Genomic DNA, 12,282 nt, shown 5'->3' with positions numbered 1-12,282 from the left:
AGGGCAAGGTGTGTGTGTGTGTGTGTGTGTGTGTGTGTGTGTGTGTGTGTGTGTGTGCGTGTGTTGCTGGTGCAGAAGCAGAATAATGGCAGCTTTTTAGCCGATCCTTTTATCAGCACTCTATCTTTCTCCTTCTTGAGTGGAGGAAGTGTATGAGATGTCAAGAGAGTTGCCATCTTCAAACAGGATTGTAAGCGATGAGAGAGGAACAGGGGGCAGGAGAGATGATGGTGTGCTGATGGAAAAGAGGTGCATATTCATGTATATACTGAGCAGCTATATAAATATACTGCATATATTGAGAAACCATCCAAATGGCTGGTGGGAAAAGTCACTAAAATATGATTTTGATCACTAAGGAAACCAAAAACCGTCCACTTATAAATAAATGCGTGCCAAAGCTTACATTTCTGCTGTGAATGCAGTGTTTTGTCTTTATAAAGCATGTTTCTGTGTGGCAGTTTGGCCATCAGAGAAGTTGGAGAGATGAGGGGAAGAAAGGGAAAAGTAACAGAGGATTTGGCAGCTTGACTTCTCTCCTTCTCATTAGTTTCTTTGTTGATTCAGTCGTCAACAAAAGGTGATAATGAACATGTCTCAGTTCCTCACTTCTCGGCCAGATATGGAGCAGATCTGTTGGTTTGGAGCATCATAATTGGACCAATTTCAGTTCCCAGGCGTTGCCAGTAATCACAGACTGTTGTATATGACAGTTCTGGCACATGTTTCTCTCTATAGGAGTGTTAAATAAGTGTGTCTGTCTATAAATCACATTATTCAGCTTGGGTTATTTTTTTTTTGTTACAACACCAGCATTGATTGAAGCATCTATAATTTCTTCTATTTGCAGCTGACTGTATTTGAACTCTTTTCAGGAACACACATATGAGAACGCTGAGGCTGTAAAAAGAAAAACAATTGCACAAGGACTTTCAACATGTCATGTCTTGAATTTTCTTGGGGAAAAAAAAATAAATTGTCAAAACTTTCATTAAATTTGTTGGACCTTATAGGTCTCATAGCTTCCTCCAAATATTAGTTGTGAATTTTTAGAGCTAAGAGCTGAATTCCATCTTTTTTGTGATTCATTGTATTTGTTGCTTATTTTTCACTGGATTGGGTTGAAATTTGTCCGGAAGATCCAAGAGACCCTAAGAAAACGAGGCAACATGTCTGTATTTAAATAGTTAATTTTTTTTTTTTTTCAAGAAAACACCAAGCTCTATTGGATTCTGTTTTCCGGCTGGTGAGATGAAGTGAATTGCTGAGCGATCATGTCACTCTATTCCGCTGCTTTTTCAATGCTTGGCAGCTACGCTACACGATGCACGAGACCTTTCACCTGAGACAAGGATCCAAAAAAGAGAAAACTGTGTCCTGAAAGAAAATAATGTATGAATCTCCTTTTTGATCAGCAATGGATGAAAAGGACTTTGTTGATAAAAGAAGGATTTATTTTAAGATATATTTATCCGTGAACGACCTCTGACTCCGTCCTAAAAATGTGATTCAAGCACACGGCTGGAAGTTGTTTCCGATCAGATTTGCGATGAGATTGTTTGCTCCATGTATAATTATATCATTTTATCAAGCATCTGTGGCCTGTTAGACAGGAGTTAAAGAAGGACACGAGGCTGGCTGTTCATACATTTTCCAGCAAGGCTTTTAACAAACATGGCCTGCTGACTTCACTTCATTCAGGATTCACATCTGTTCTCAGCATCCGCACAACATTCAGAGACAAACTCTTTCTGTGACGACTTATTTTATGTGCCATTATAGTGTACCACCCACTCCAGGTGTTGTCAGTGACGACTAGGAAAAATGCTTTGATTGCAGAGCACTGAATGATAACAGGTCAGTAGAGGTGCTGAGTCAGAGGCAGTAGACAGTTGGCTTCTTAACAATGTGGGAAACTGTGAGAACGGATTTTGTCCTTGTTTGTCCTTGAAGCGGAAATGCGGCTGTCATCTGTGTGAAAAAGGTCTACAGAGGAAGTAGTTGAGAGCCAATTCAGTTTTGTGCCATAAAACACTGAAGTTAATCCTGCTGCTGTCACAACTTGAAATCATTTCTTCTCCATTTTCTTCTACATCTAGATTGGATTGAAACACATAATATATACATTGGTGATAGACAATAATGGGATATACAGTATGCACCAGCTGCAGGTCACGAGTAAAAGCCTTGATTACCATGGCAAGATTGAGAAATCCTTCGAAGAAATTATGAATCAGCACCTGCCTTGGATCCACCCCAAAAACAGCTAACGTGTTTCTTGGCCGATGAAACACGTAAAAAGGCTTATTGTACATTTTTAAAAGAATGTTTACTGACTACTACCAGTAGCGCATCAAAATTAACAAAAAGTAAATATGAACGCATATTTCTGCACAACACTGCAGATGAAAATGTCAAATTGTGCAGGAAAACTGATTTAATAAGTTCACTGTGAGCTCGGTCCTCGCAGTTCGCCCGTTGCGGTATGATAATTCATTTTTTAAATAGTCTCCCGTCTGCATTGTCACTGAATATTCAGCAGTAATTCCCTTCAATTTCAGCACTGCAATAGATGTTTTATGTATGACTCTGTAACAGCTGGCCTGGGATTGTCATTAACTTTAGCACCATACATTTCTCTCCTGTTTGAATTCAGATCCCATTTACTTTTGGCAGCAGACAGCGGAGGACATCACGCTGTGCGTGCGCATGCCTGAGGGTTTCATCAAAGAGGAGGTGCAGTTCAGGCTGATGGCAGACAATATCAGCATTGGAGTCCAGGGTTTCGCTGCTTTACTGGAAGGCCAGCTGTATGCATCCGTTGACCCTGAGGCCAGCACCTGGATCATCAAAAATGACAAAAGGTTTGTTTCCTGGAAAAGTTGCTTTCATTTCATCATGTATTTTACAGAACTGTAGTTGTCCACTATATAAATACCTATAATACCTATAAGAATACCTATAATCTATACAGCAATGTGACCAAAAGATTAAAAAGGTTTCAAATTCTGAAATGAAATGAATATTATTTTGACACTGTGCAAGGCACTGAGGTTGAATTTCTCCAGAAAAAAGTGATCATCTGCCTTAAAGGGGTTAATGTACTGAAGATTTCCTCTTTTTTACACACTGAGTCACAAGGTGTGTGGCTAAGATATTGTGTAATCTCCCTTTGAATTGCCACCTTGTGACATGTCCCTGTGAAGCTGGTCACAGTGTCCTTGTTGGATCTCTTATGAGATATTTGCTCCTGGAAATGAGCCTGACCCAGAGCAATTCAAGAAACTTTTCACATTAAATCAACACCAGTGGAAAAGGTCACCTTGCCTATAGACTAGGACAAACTCTTGTAGCTAGGCTGTGGGAGTGAAGCAGTCAGGCAAACATCAGACAACTGAGAGAGAGATGGCAGGGCCTCGCTCAGGCTATTTTCTATAGAGGAGAATTACTGCTGGCCATGATTGGGGATGTAGTTGGTCAATAAAGGGAGAACCTTGAGAAACTTCTGAAACTGACAACATGCCCTTTGTTGAAGAGGCAGAGTCAGCCACTAACACTTGTAACTCTGTTGTGACTGGCAAGGTGCCACTCTAAAAAACAAGGGGTAGTAGTGGTAATTAGAAATGGGATTGAGCCTTCGTCTTTACTGCCTATTATTGTCCTTTCACTCACTTCAGCCAAGCTGCATCCCCTCCTTTTTAAACAAAAATACAAACAGTCATCTTTTCCTGGATGAGGAGTCCCTGCACTCAGACTGGACTGACTTTGGAGAGCCTCACATGTCAAACTTGAATAAGATTGAATTCTACACTTGGGGGACAATTCAGGACTGGAAGTGACAAGCCAATCGCAAGAATAAAGCTCAGCTCAGTCTCAGTTGACAGAGCATAGCTTAGCTCAGTATGGCTCCGATAAGGTCAATCTTTTCTTTTTGTTGGAACTGTACATTTGTTTAGGACAGATTTTTTATTTCTCTTTTGTCACAACACTTTGTTTATGTCTGCTGAGGTTAAAACACACTTAAAGAAACAACATGGTTTGGCCTAAAGTACCTGTTTTGTTGGTCACGATCATGGATGGAGATGGCGCCATTGTTATAAATAGTTGGTTTTGGTCGCCACAAAAAAACAATGGAAATGTCTGCATGTCTCCTTAAAAACACCAGCTTTTCACTCCAGAAGAACCACTGGAAATCCCTAGGTGTCCTTAAAGAATCCAATGCTGTGACTGGAATTGCTGTCGGTAGTTTGGCAGCCTTGTTGGCTGGGAGGCAAATGTGCCTCAAACCATTTTTCATTGAAAGGAATTGTGAGCAAACTATCTGACCTCCCTGGCAGGGGCCATTGGGCTCTGCAGTGACAAAGCACCTGTGTATGAGATTATACTTAGATATTTGGAGCGTCTTGATTGACATACAACTTCTATGTCTCACGCAGGTCTGTGCTTGTTGAACTGCAACTGGAACACCTTATAACGGTGGAGATGTAGAGAAGGACCATTTCTTTTTCTAATTTTCAATGACTTCCTCTGTGATTCAGCAGGGTAAAAAGATTAAAAAAAAATACTTTTCATAAGCACCGGATTTATTAATCCAGTAATCAATAGGAGTTGAGTCATATCCTCTCTTAAAGTTCTTTCATCTGCGTCTCTATCAGCTCTCCATCTCTTCTTCAATACAAGTCCTCCAATGCTCCATTCGGTATAAAAGCATGTTACATAGCCTGTTTGTGAATTTTCCTGTCAACCTCGAGTTTGAAGGCGCGCGTGTGTGTGTGTGTGTGTGTGTGTCTGTGTGCGTGTGAGTGTAAGAGAACATGCCTGCGTCTGTCTGTGTCTTGTGTGCAGAAAGAATGATCTAAAAATAATCTTATTCAGAAGAGGAGCTGAGAGGTGGACACGACTGTTAACTCGGCGAGGTCGATGGATATTTTCATTTAGTATTTTTTTAAGCTTATATCTGCTTAACTATGAAACCATTTTTCAATTTCACTTCACATTTGGTGGGTGATGGTTCCATACTGTGACAGTCTGCTTTATGCATCTACATGCCATTTTAAGCCGGGACTGTCTCAGAAAATCACGGCTCTATTCTGGGTGTTGATTGAGTTATCCCATAGATACACAGAGGACATTATGTTAGCCAAACAAATATAAGAACGATAATTTCATGTTTCCATTAGGAGGAAAAATATGTGTTTTAGATTCAACTCTGCCTGAGGAAAGCATGTATGTTTGTGTATGGGCGCAGACTGAATCAGGATGGCCTTTTGCAATGTAAATACTCCCATGGTTCGTATTGAGCATGTTTTTCCATACCACTGGGCTTTGCTCTTTGTAGGCAGACAGCTGAGCACCATCCAGAACTGAATTAAGAAGCCGCCCGTAGAGTCTCTTTCATATCTTCCTATTGTTGTCCAAATATAGACCAGTTTTGTAGCACCCAACAATACAAAAGGGAATCAGTGATACAGGCTTCTGAAGGTTCATGTTCGCGTTCTAAGCTGCAACACGTCACGTTGAAGTAGAAGGTGACTGACTAAAAAGCCTTAAATTATCAGAAGAAATTAATGTTTTCCCTGGCTACACATTTCTGTTAAAGATAAAATGGGACTGCATAAATCTTGTTTTTTTGGTGCAGACCCCAACAAAGGTCACAACAACAGGATTTTAATTGTTTTGATCCGCTTACCAGTTGTCAAAAATACTTTGAAACTGAAAATGAGCATAATATGTCTCCTTTAAATCAATGTTTTGCTGTGTTTGACAGCCAATGCCTTTACATGGCTTGACTGTATGAACAATGTTTCTGGATTTCAACCTCTTTGAAATAGACTTTGGTGCCCAGCAGGGATAGTGTTAATCATTGGATTATGTAACATCAAAAATAGTTGTTAACAAGCGAGCAAACTTCATTTACAGCAACAGAAGTTGGTACCTAACAAGTGGATGAAAAGGGAAACGGCGAGATAGAGGAGACAGAGATTCTGTAATACTGCACACTGTGATACGGTAAAATTTACATTCTGCCTTTTCATCCTTAACCCTACTCAGTGGACAGAAAATGTATTGGAGAACACATGATACATTCAGTACCAGAAAACATGATAAATCACCAACACCACTGTATTTTATTTTGATCTCCTCTCTTAACGGAAAACTGCAACCGGTGCAGTATGACTGAATATACTCACAACTTTCCTGACGTCCACAGGAAGATGCGAGTTAAAAAGTGCTCTGGGCAAAAAAGGCACATAGGCAGACATACATACGACAAGGAAGAAGGTGTTATTCTAATTTAATTCAAATGTATTCATATTGAATAAACTGATTCCATTCCAAAACTGAGCATCAACGGCATAATTTAGTGAAACAATGAGAGTTGATGATTAGGTTTGTGTGTCCCTGTATTGAATTCATTGTGCCCCCTCCAGTGACACAGGAGCGAGTGTATAGATTTCCTCTCTAGAAAGACAGAATAACATTATGCAGTCTCCACAGCTGTGGTCTATTGATGGCATATAAGTGTTTGTGCAGATAGTCATTGTCAGTAATTAATGATTGTCATATAGAAATGATTGCTGGTCGCATTTATTTAATATCATTACTAAGTGACGCTGAGACAGTTTTTCTCAGTGAATGTATTGTTCAGTCTATTTAAAGGGAAATTCTGGTATTTTTAAACCTGCACTTGTATATTTACAAGTTTTGGTGTGTAAATAAGTTAAATTTACCAAAAGTTTGGGGATCAGTCCAGTAGATCGCCTCAGCTGGCATCTGCCACACAGCTGTAATGTCTGCCACGTAATCCTTTGGGGCAACTCCGACCATCAAAGTTACATCCACCGAAAGTGCTTGTTTTTGAGACTGACCAGCTGAGGTTGTAATTTTGAGTGTCTGACAACATTACGAAACGATGCCTATGGAGATGGACCTTTTTGTTGAAGAGTTAGAGCCTTTTTGTAACCAGAAGCACAAGTATCATTCAAGGAAAGCCCTGAAATCTTGTGAGTTGGTGCAGGAAGACGACTGTGGAAAGACTTGAAGAGAGAGTTAAGAAGTAAGAATTGATTTCCAAAGTCACTTCTACCTCTGTCGGAACTGCTTCTGCCTGTAACTGACAAAAATAAGAATATTTTTGTGGATGTAATTGTCGTAGCTGCCCCAAAGAATTTCATTGCAGCAATTGCAACTGTGTAGCGGCTGCCAGCACTACTGGCACCATTTCAAGACTTTTGGTAAGTAAAAATCATAACCTACAAAAACATGTCAATAAAAAATACCGTAATTTCTCATTATAATATATATGTAAGATTTACATAATAATTCACAAGGTGTGTATCCTTCTGTTGAACTAATTTCATACTCCCTGATTTTGGTAGATAATGTTTTAGCAGTTATTTGATGGATTACATTTTTAGTCTAAGTATCAGTTCAATAACTTCCTGTCTAATGGACAGTATTAGCTCAAAACAGATTTCAATTTTTAGGCTTTTACTTTTGCTTTAGTTTTTTCGTCTGTCTCTTCTTTGATTTATTCTCCTGCTCAAATTTAAACTCTTCTCCCTGAGGAACATAATTGGCGTCAGAACCAGATTGGCCACAGCACCGTCAGCCTAAGTAACTCTTCAGGTTCTCCTCTGACCTTTCTCATCAGAACAGATTTTTTGGCCACTAGACTGCTCCTGATTGGATGTTTACTGGCTGATTGCATCCGTCTCATTCAGAGGTACAATGTGCACTCTGTAGTTCATAAAAGTCAGACTCTCTGACACTTTTTGAAATTGTGGAACCTGAGCTTTTGACTTTTAGCTATTTGAAGCAGCCAAGTGGCATTTACGAAAACAGGAGGTGCTTGTCTGTATGCTGCATGCTCTATTAGAAGCTTTATTATGCTTTTAGGTTTTTTGGGGTTTTCCCCTTTCCTTTAATGTGTATATTATAGCTTTATACCAATGTTATGGAGGCAATATTTTCTCCCATGACCATTTGTTTGTTGGGTGGTTTACACAGAAACGGGTTCCTACGAAACTTGGATGATGGATGGGTCTCAGCCTAGAATAGACCCAGTCACCTTTTGGTGCAGATCCGGACAAAGGAAAGGATCCAGGAATTTTTCCCGACTTTCTTTAACATTGTTGCCTATGAAAAACATCTGGCTTATTTAGGTAAATGGTATGAATAAGTACAAAAGTTGACTGTTACGCGCTGGACTGATTGTCATTCTAATTTTGTGCTTTTAAACTATCAGCAAAGTTATAAAGCCCAAATACCACACCAAAGGGTCCTGCAGAATATATTCCTCCTGAACTGCCTGAAAAACCTCTTTTGTTGTCAAGTATTTACTTCCATAATTTACCTACATCACTTTGTACCGTAGCACCACCTCTAGCTAGGGGATTGTCTGCCCTTGCTATACAAATATTTCAAAAGTGCAAGCAAACATCCAATTTCACTGTTGTTGGCTGTAACAATCAACACAAAAGTCTGCATCTGCTTCCACCATCTGAGGATGTCGAAACCCAGTGGAATAACTTGATTTTTGATGGAAATCGTATTGCTTGAATATAGTATAAGGACTCAGTCCTCTAAATGACACAGAGCTTATGTTTATTTGAATGTGTTTGGGCATGTGAATGTATCCTCAGCCTGGAGGTGACTCTGCAGAAGCGCAGTGAGGGACCGATGTGGCCGGAGCTGGTGATGGGTGACAGGAGAGGGGAGTACGTGATGAACGACGAGCAAGCTGCCCTCATCCACGAGAGACTGACATTCCTCACCTCTGAAGACCTGGTAGGCTCGCTGTCTACATTATACTGATCATTTAAATCCTCAATGTTCCAGACAGTCCCCTTCATCTCAGCTATTATTTAAACATGGATGAAAATATCCCAAACTTGACAAATTTCAACGTTATAGTAGCAGTTTAACAATGTATATACTGTATGGAGGGCAATGGTGCACACAGTGATAAGCTGCCTATTACAATAGAGATACTCTGTGTGCAAAGCTGACACTTGACTTCTTGCTGAAGAAAAAACAAGAATGGGTCCTCAAAGTTTTGTGGCATTCCACTCAACACATTTTGCTATTAAGAACAAATATTTATCCTGTTGTGTCCTGGAGAAAATGTGTATTCTTGAGCCTCCACGCTGGCAATAGCCATGACTGGAAGCATTATGCTTTTGGCTTGTCCATCCGATGTATCTGAGTGAAATTGTAGCGAGTATTTTTATTTTCAGTAGAGTGGGTATATTTTTCTCAAGCCAATAACATATGTTTTACAATTACTGTTTGAAGCTTTTGAACTGTCTCAGTTTTTTTCAGAATATCACTTTGTATAATTTACTAATTATTACCAACTTGTAAAGTACAGGGTCAACAAATTCTTGTCAACAGTCTTAAAATTTAAATCACAATATCAGTATATATGGTAATATAGTCAGCTTTGTAGAAACATGGTTGAGAAATAGTTGAGAAATAAAGTAAAAGATGGAAATGTCTGTCCTGACCAACAAGATATATTAAAACAACCATCCTGTAAACAACATTACCTTAAAACAGTTCTGCCAGTTGATTAGAAATGGCTCAGTACACCCGATAAACACAGTATGGTTCCTGGCAGTTGTCACAGTATATATTGTCATAGTGCCTGGCCCCATTGATAAATCTCTTCACTATTAAATCAGTCAGAAGTATGTGTTGGAAAATATTACCCCAACATAAAACTTTCATGAAGCACAGCTCTTTGTTTTCTCAGAAGGTTTTCCCATGACCCGCCGTACATTTCTCATTTAAGCCAAGGCTTCTAGCTTTCAGCATCCCCCTCCCTCCTCTCGTCTTTGTCCTTTCCCTCTTCAGCTGCTCTGAGGCCTCGTCTTCCTGACGTCTTGTACACATCATCACACACAGGTCTTCAGAGTCACTCGCAGTCTAATGTTTGACAGCATGTTTTGGCCAGTTCCTCTCTTCTACAGCTTCATAAGTATCACCCGGGCCCTCTTGAGACCCTCTGTGCAAATCAAGCCTTTTAAATGTTAATAAATGCAAAACAAGTGTAACCCAAGCCTGTGTCTTTTTTTTTGTCCAGAACGGAAACCCTGACAAGGACAAGCCCCCTTGTAATTCTCAGGAGCTGGAGGATTGTGACGGGTTCCCAGAAGACAGCTTCAGCCTCACACACTTTGATGGAGATTCGCTCAAGCCCACTCAGGTGGTGAGTAACACCTCTCCCCATCACTAGTAAACACACTGATTCTCCGATCTATCAAGCCTGAGACCTCATTTGTAACATTTCTGGTCGTTTCTGTCGACTCCATCCATCCTTCATTCCCCTCAAGTGTACTGCTGGCGACCAGATGCTCACAGCCAGTATAAGAGCATGTTTTTATTCCGCCTTGCCCCAAGCGAGCAAGCCTGCTCTGGCCTTGGCCCTTAACAAGCCACTTGACCAGAGAGCTCCACAAAGGCCCAGGGAAGAAGGAACAGGCACACCCACTTCATTTCCATCACCCCTCCTCGTGTCTCGCATAGTAAGAAGCTGGACTATTGTAGCCGGATCTATTTTTACAAACGCTCACTCTGACAACATATTTGTCAGGGTACAACATGTCACTTAGCAGGGGTGTCGAGTGGTTAGAAAGGTTGAACTGTGATTAAAAAGCCACAGGTTCCCATCAACAACCACATTTTTTGACACGGTCGGGTGCATCGAAGTGGCGTCAGGTTTTTCTTCTTTACTCAATTTTTCATGTTATTGTTTCCATCTGTCTCAGTTGTCCTGCAGGTCACAGATGAGTCACATATTGTCTCTTTGCTTCTGTACAGAAAAAGAAGTGGACTTGTTAATGTGTTTCCAAAGATATGGTTTCATTCTGTCTGATAAAAAAGCTCTGTATCAAACGACCCATTGTCAGCTTCTTGAAATAGATATTTCTGACTATATTCTGATCAAATACTCGAATAGTCCGTCTTTTTCAGCTGCAGTAAACATCAGCCTCTTAAGTAAAAGATCACTGTGTACTTACTTTTGCTGGCATTTATTATAGTGTTTACATTCTTTCCCCAGCACATACTCCAACAATAAGTAATTACCATCTTTAATTTATGTTGAGAGTGTTTACAAGAGGTTCTCAAGAGTCTAAATCCACGCTAGCAGCTCTTGGAGGCTGCACTAAGGCACAGGGGGGATGCTTTGAGCTAAGTCCTGTCAAGTTGGCATGCTAATACGCTCATCATCTTGGTTTTTCGGAACCAGAAGTGACCAAATTTGGGTGGGAGGGTGGAGCTAGGTAGGATATCCTGACTGAGAACCCAAGGACACAATGTGTGGGCAACTTGTCAGTCACAAGTTAGCCACACCCTAAAACATACCCTGCTTTGTCGTCTATTTTACTCTAAATGGGACCATAATTTACTGAATGAGCATAACGCTGCATTGAAGAATACTCGAGCAAGAAATTAGGACCAAGAAAACTGTTTGATGAGGTTATAAATCAAGTGAGAACTAGGGTCATTTTCTCATAAGCTTACATACGATCAGACTCATTTTTGAAACCAGTGGAGTACCTTAGTGGGTTAGCATGGTAACTAGTTTACAGTAAAGACAACGTACAGCTGAGGCTGATGGGAATGTCATTAGATTTCAGGTAAGATAAGACTTTTTTTTGTCACAAGTGGAAAAAAACACAAATTCACATTTGGTGATAAATCCAAAAAATTAGATGGAATGCAATTTTGACAAGGTTAGAGGCTAAGCTGGCTAGAACAAGGCTAGATGAAAAGTTAAGACATTTTTAGACTTCATCTGCAGGGGGATCTGACTGTCAGCACCAAATTTCATGGCAATCCATCCAATAGTTGTTGACATTTTTCAGTCTGGACCAAGTCCAGGACAATGGACAAATGGTGCCATCGATAGAGTCATAAGGCTTGTGAAGAAAATGCACAAGAAATATTTGGATAATGTCAAGTTTGAGAGTAAAATGGCTTTTTGTGTTTTTTTTTTTCATCGCGAGGTAGCAGATGTCTCTTCCATTTTTTAATAAGGGCTTTGTGGGCTAAAATGCCAAATATTCCTCCTCCTGTAATCCTTGTTTATACCAAGTGAGTTGTGTAAAACACTGAGAGCAGCAGCGGTCAGGAGAAGCTGTGGCAGGAAGACGGTTTGCAAACATTTAATCTGGAAGGCTGCACTGTGAAATCTCAACCTTGTATTATAGTAACAGCACTTATTGAGGCAGATCTAGAGGAGATGTTTGAGGGGGAAAAGCAATTGCCATAAAT

At 40.1% G+C, this 12,282-nt stretch overlaps 1 protein-coding gene across 1 annotated transcript in view; it reads left to right on the top strand.

Moving 5' to 3' along the window:
- The window catches only part of nudcd1 (NudC domain containing 1), a 37,646-nt gene that overhangs the window by 12,753 nt on the left and 12,611 nt on the right, over nt 1-12,282 (top strand). Inside the window, exons 6-8 of the mRNA XM_030412878.1 lie at nt 2,657-2,864; nt 8,646-8,790; nt 10,088-10,213. Of these exons, the coding sequence (XP_030268738.1) occupies nt 2,657-2,864; nt 8,646-8,790; nt 10,088-10,213 (479 nt within the window). The remainder of the gene's footprint in view (nt 1-2,656; nt 2,865-8,645; nt 8,791-10,087; nt 10,214-12,282) is intronic.

The sequence above is a fragment of the Sparus aurata genome, chromosome 3 (assembly GCF_900880675.1).
Source record: "Sparus aurata chromosome 3, fSpaAur1.1, whole genome shotgun sequence".
Classification (NCBI taxonomy): Eukaryota; Metazoa; Chordata; class Actinopteri; order Spariformes; family Sparidae; genus Sparus; species Sparus aurata.
The sequence above is the reverse complement of the archived record's forward strand: the minus strand, read 5'-3'. Positions and strand labels throughout refer to the sequence as shown.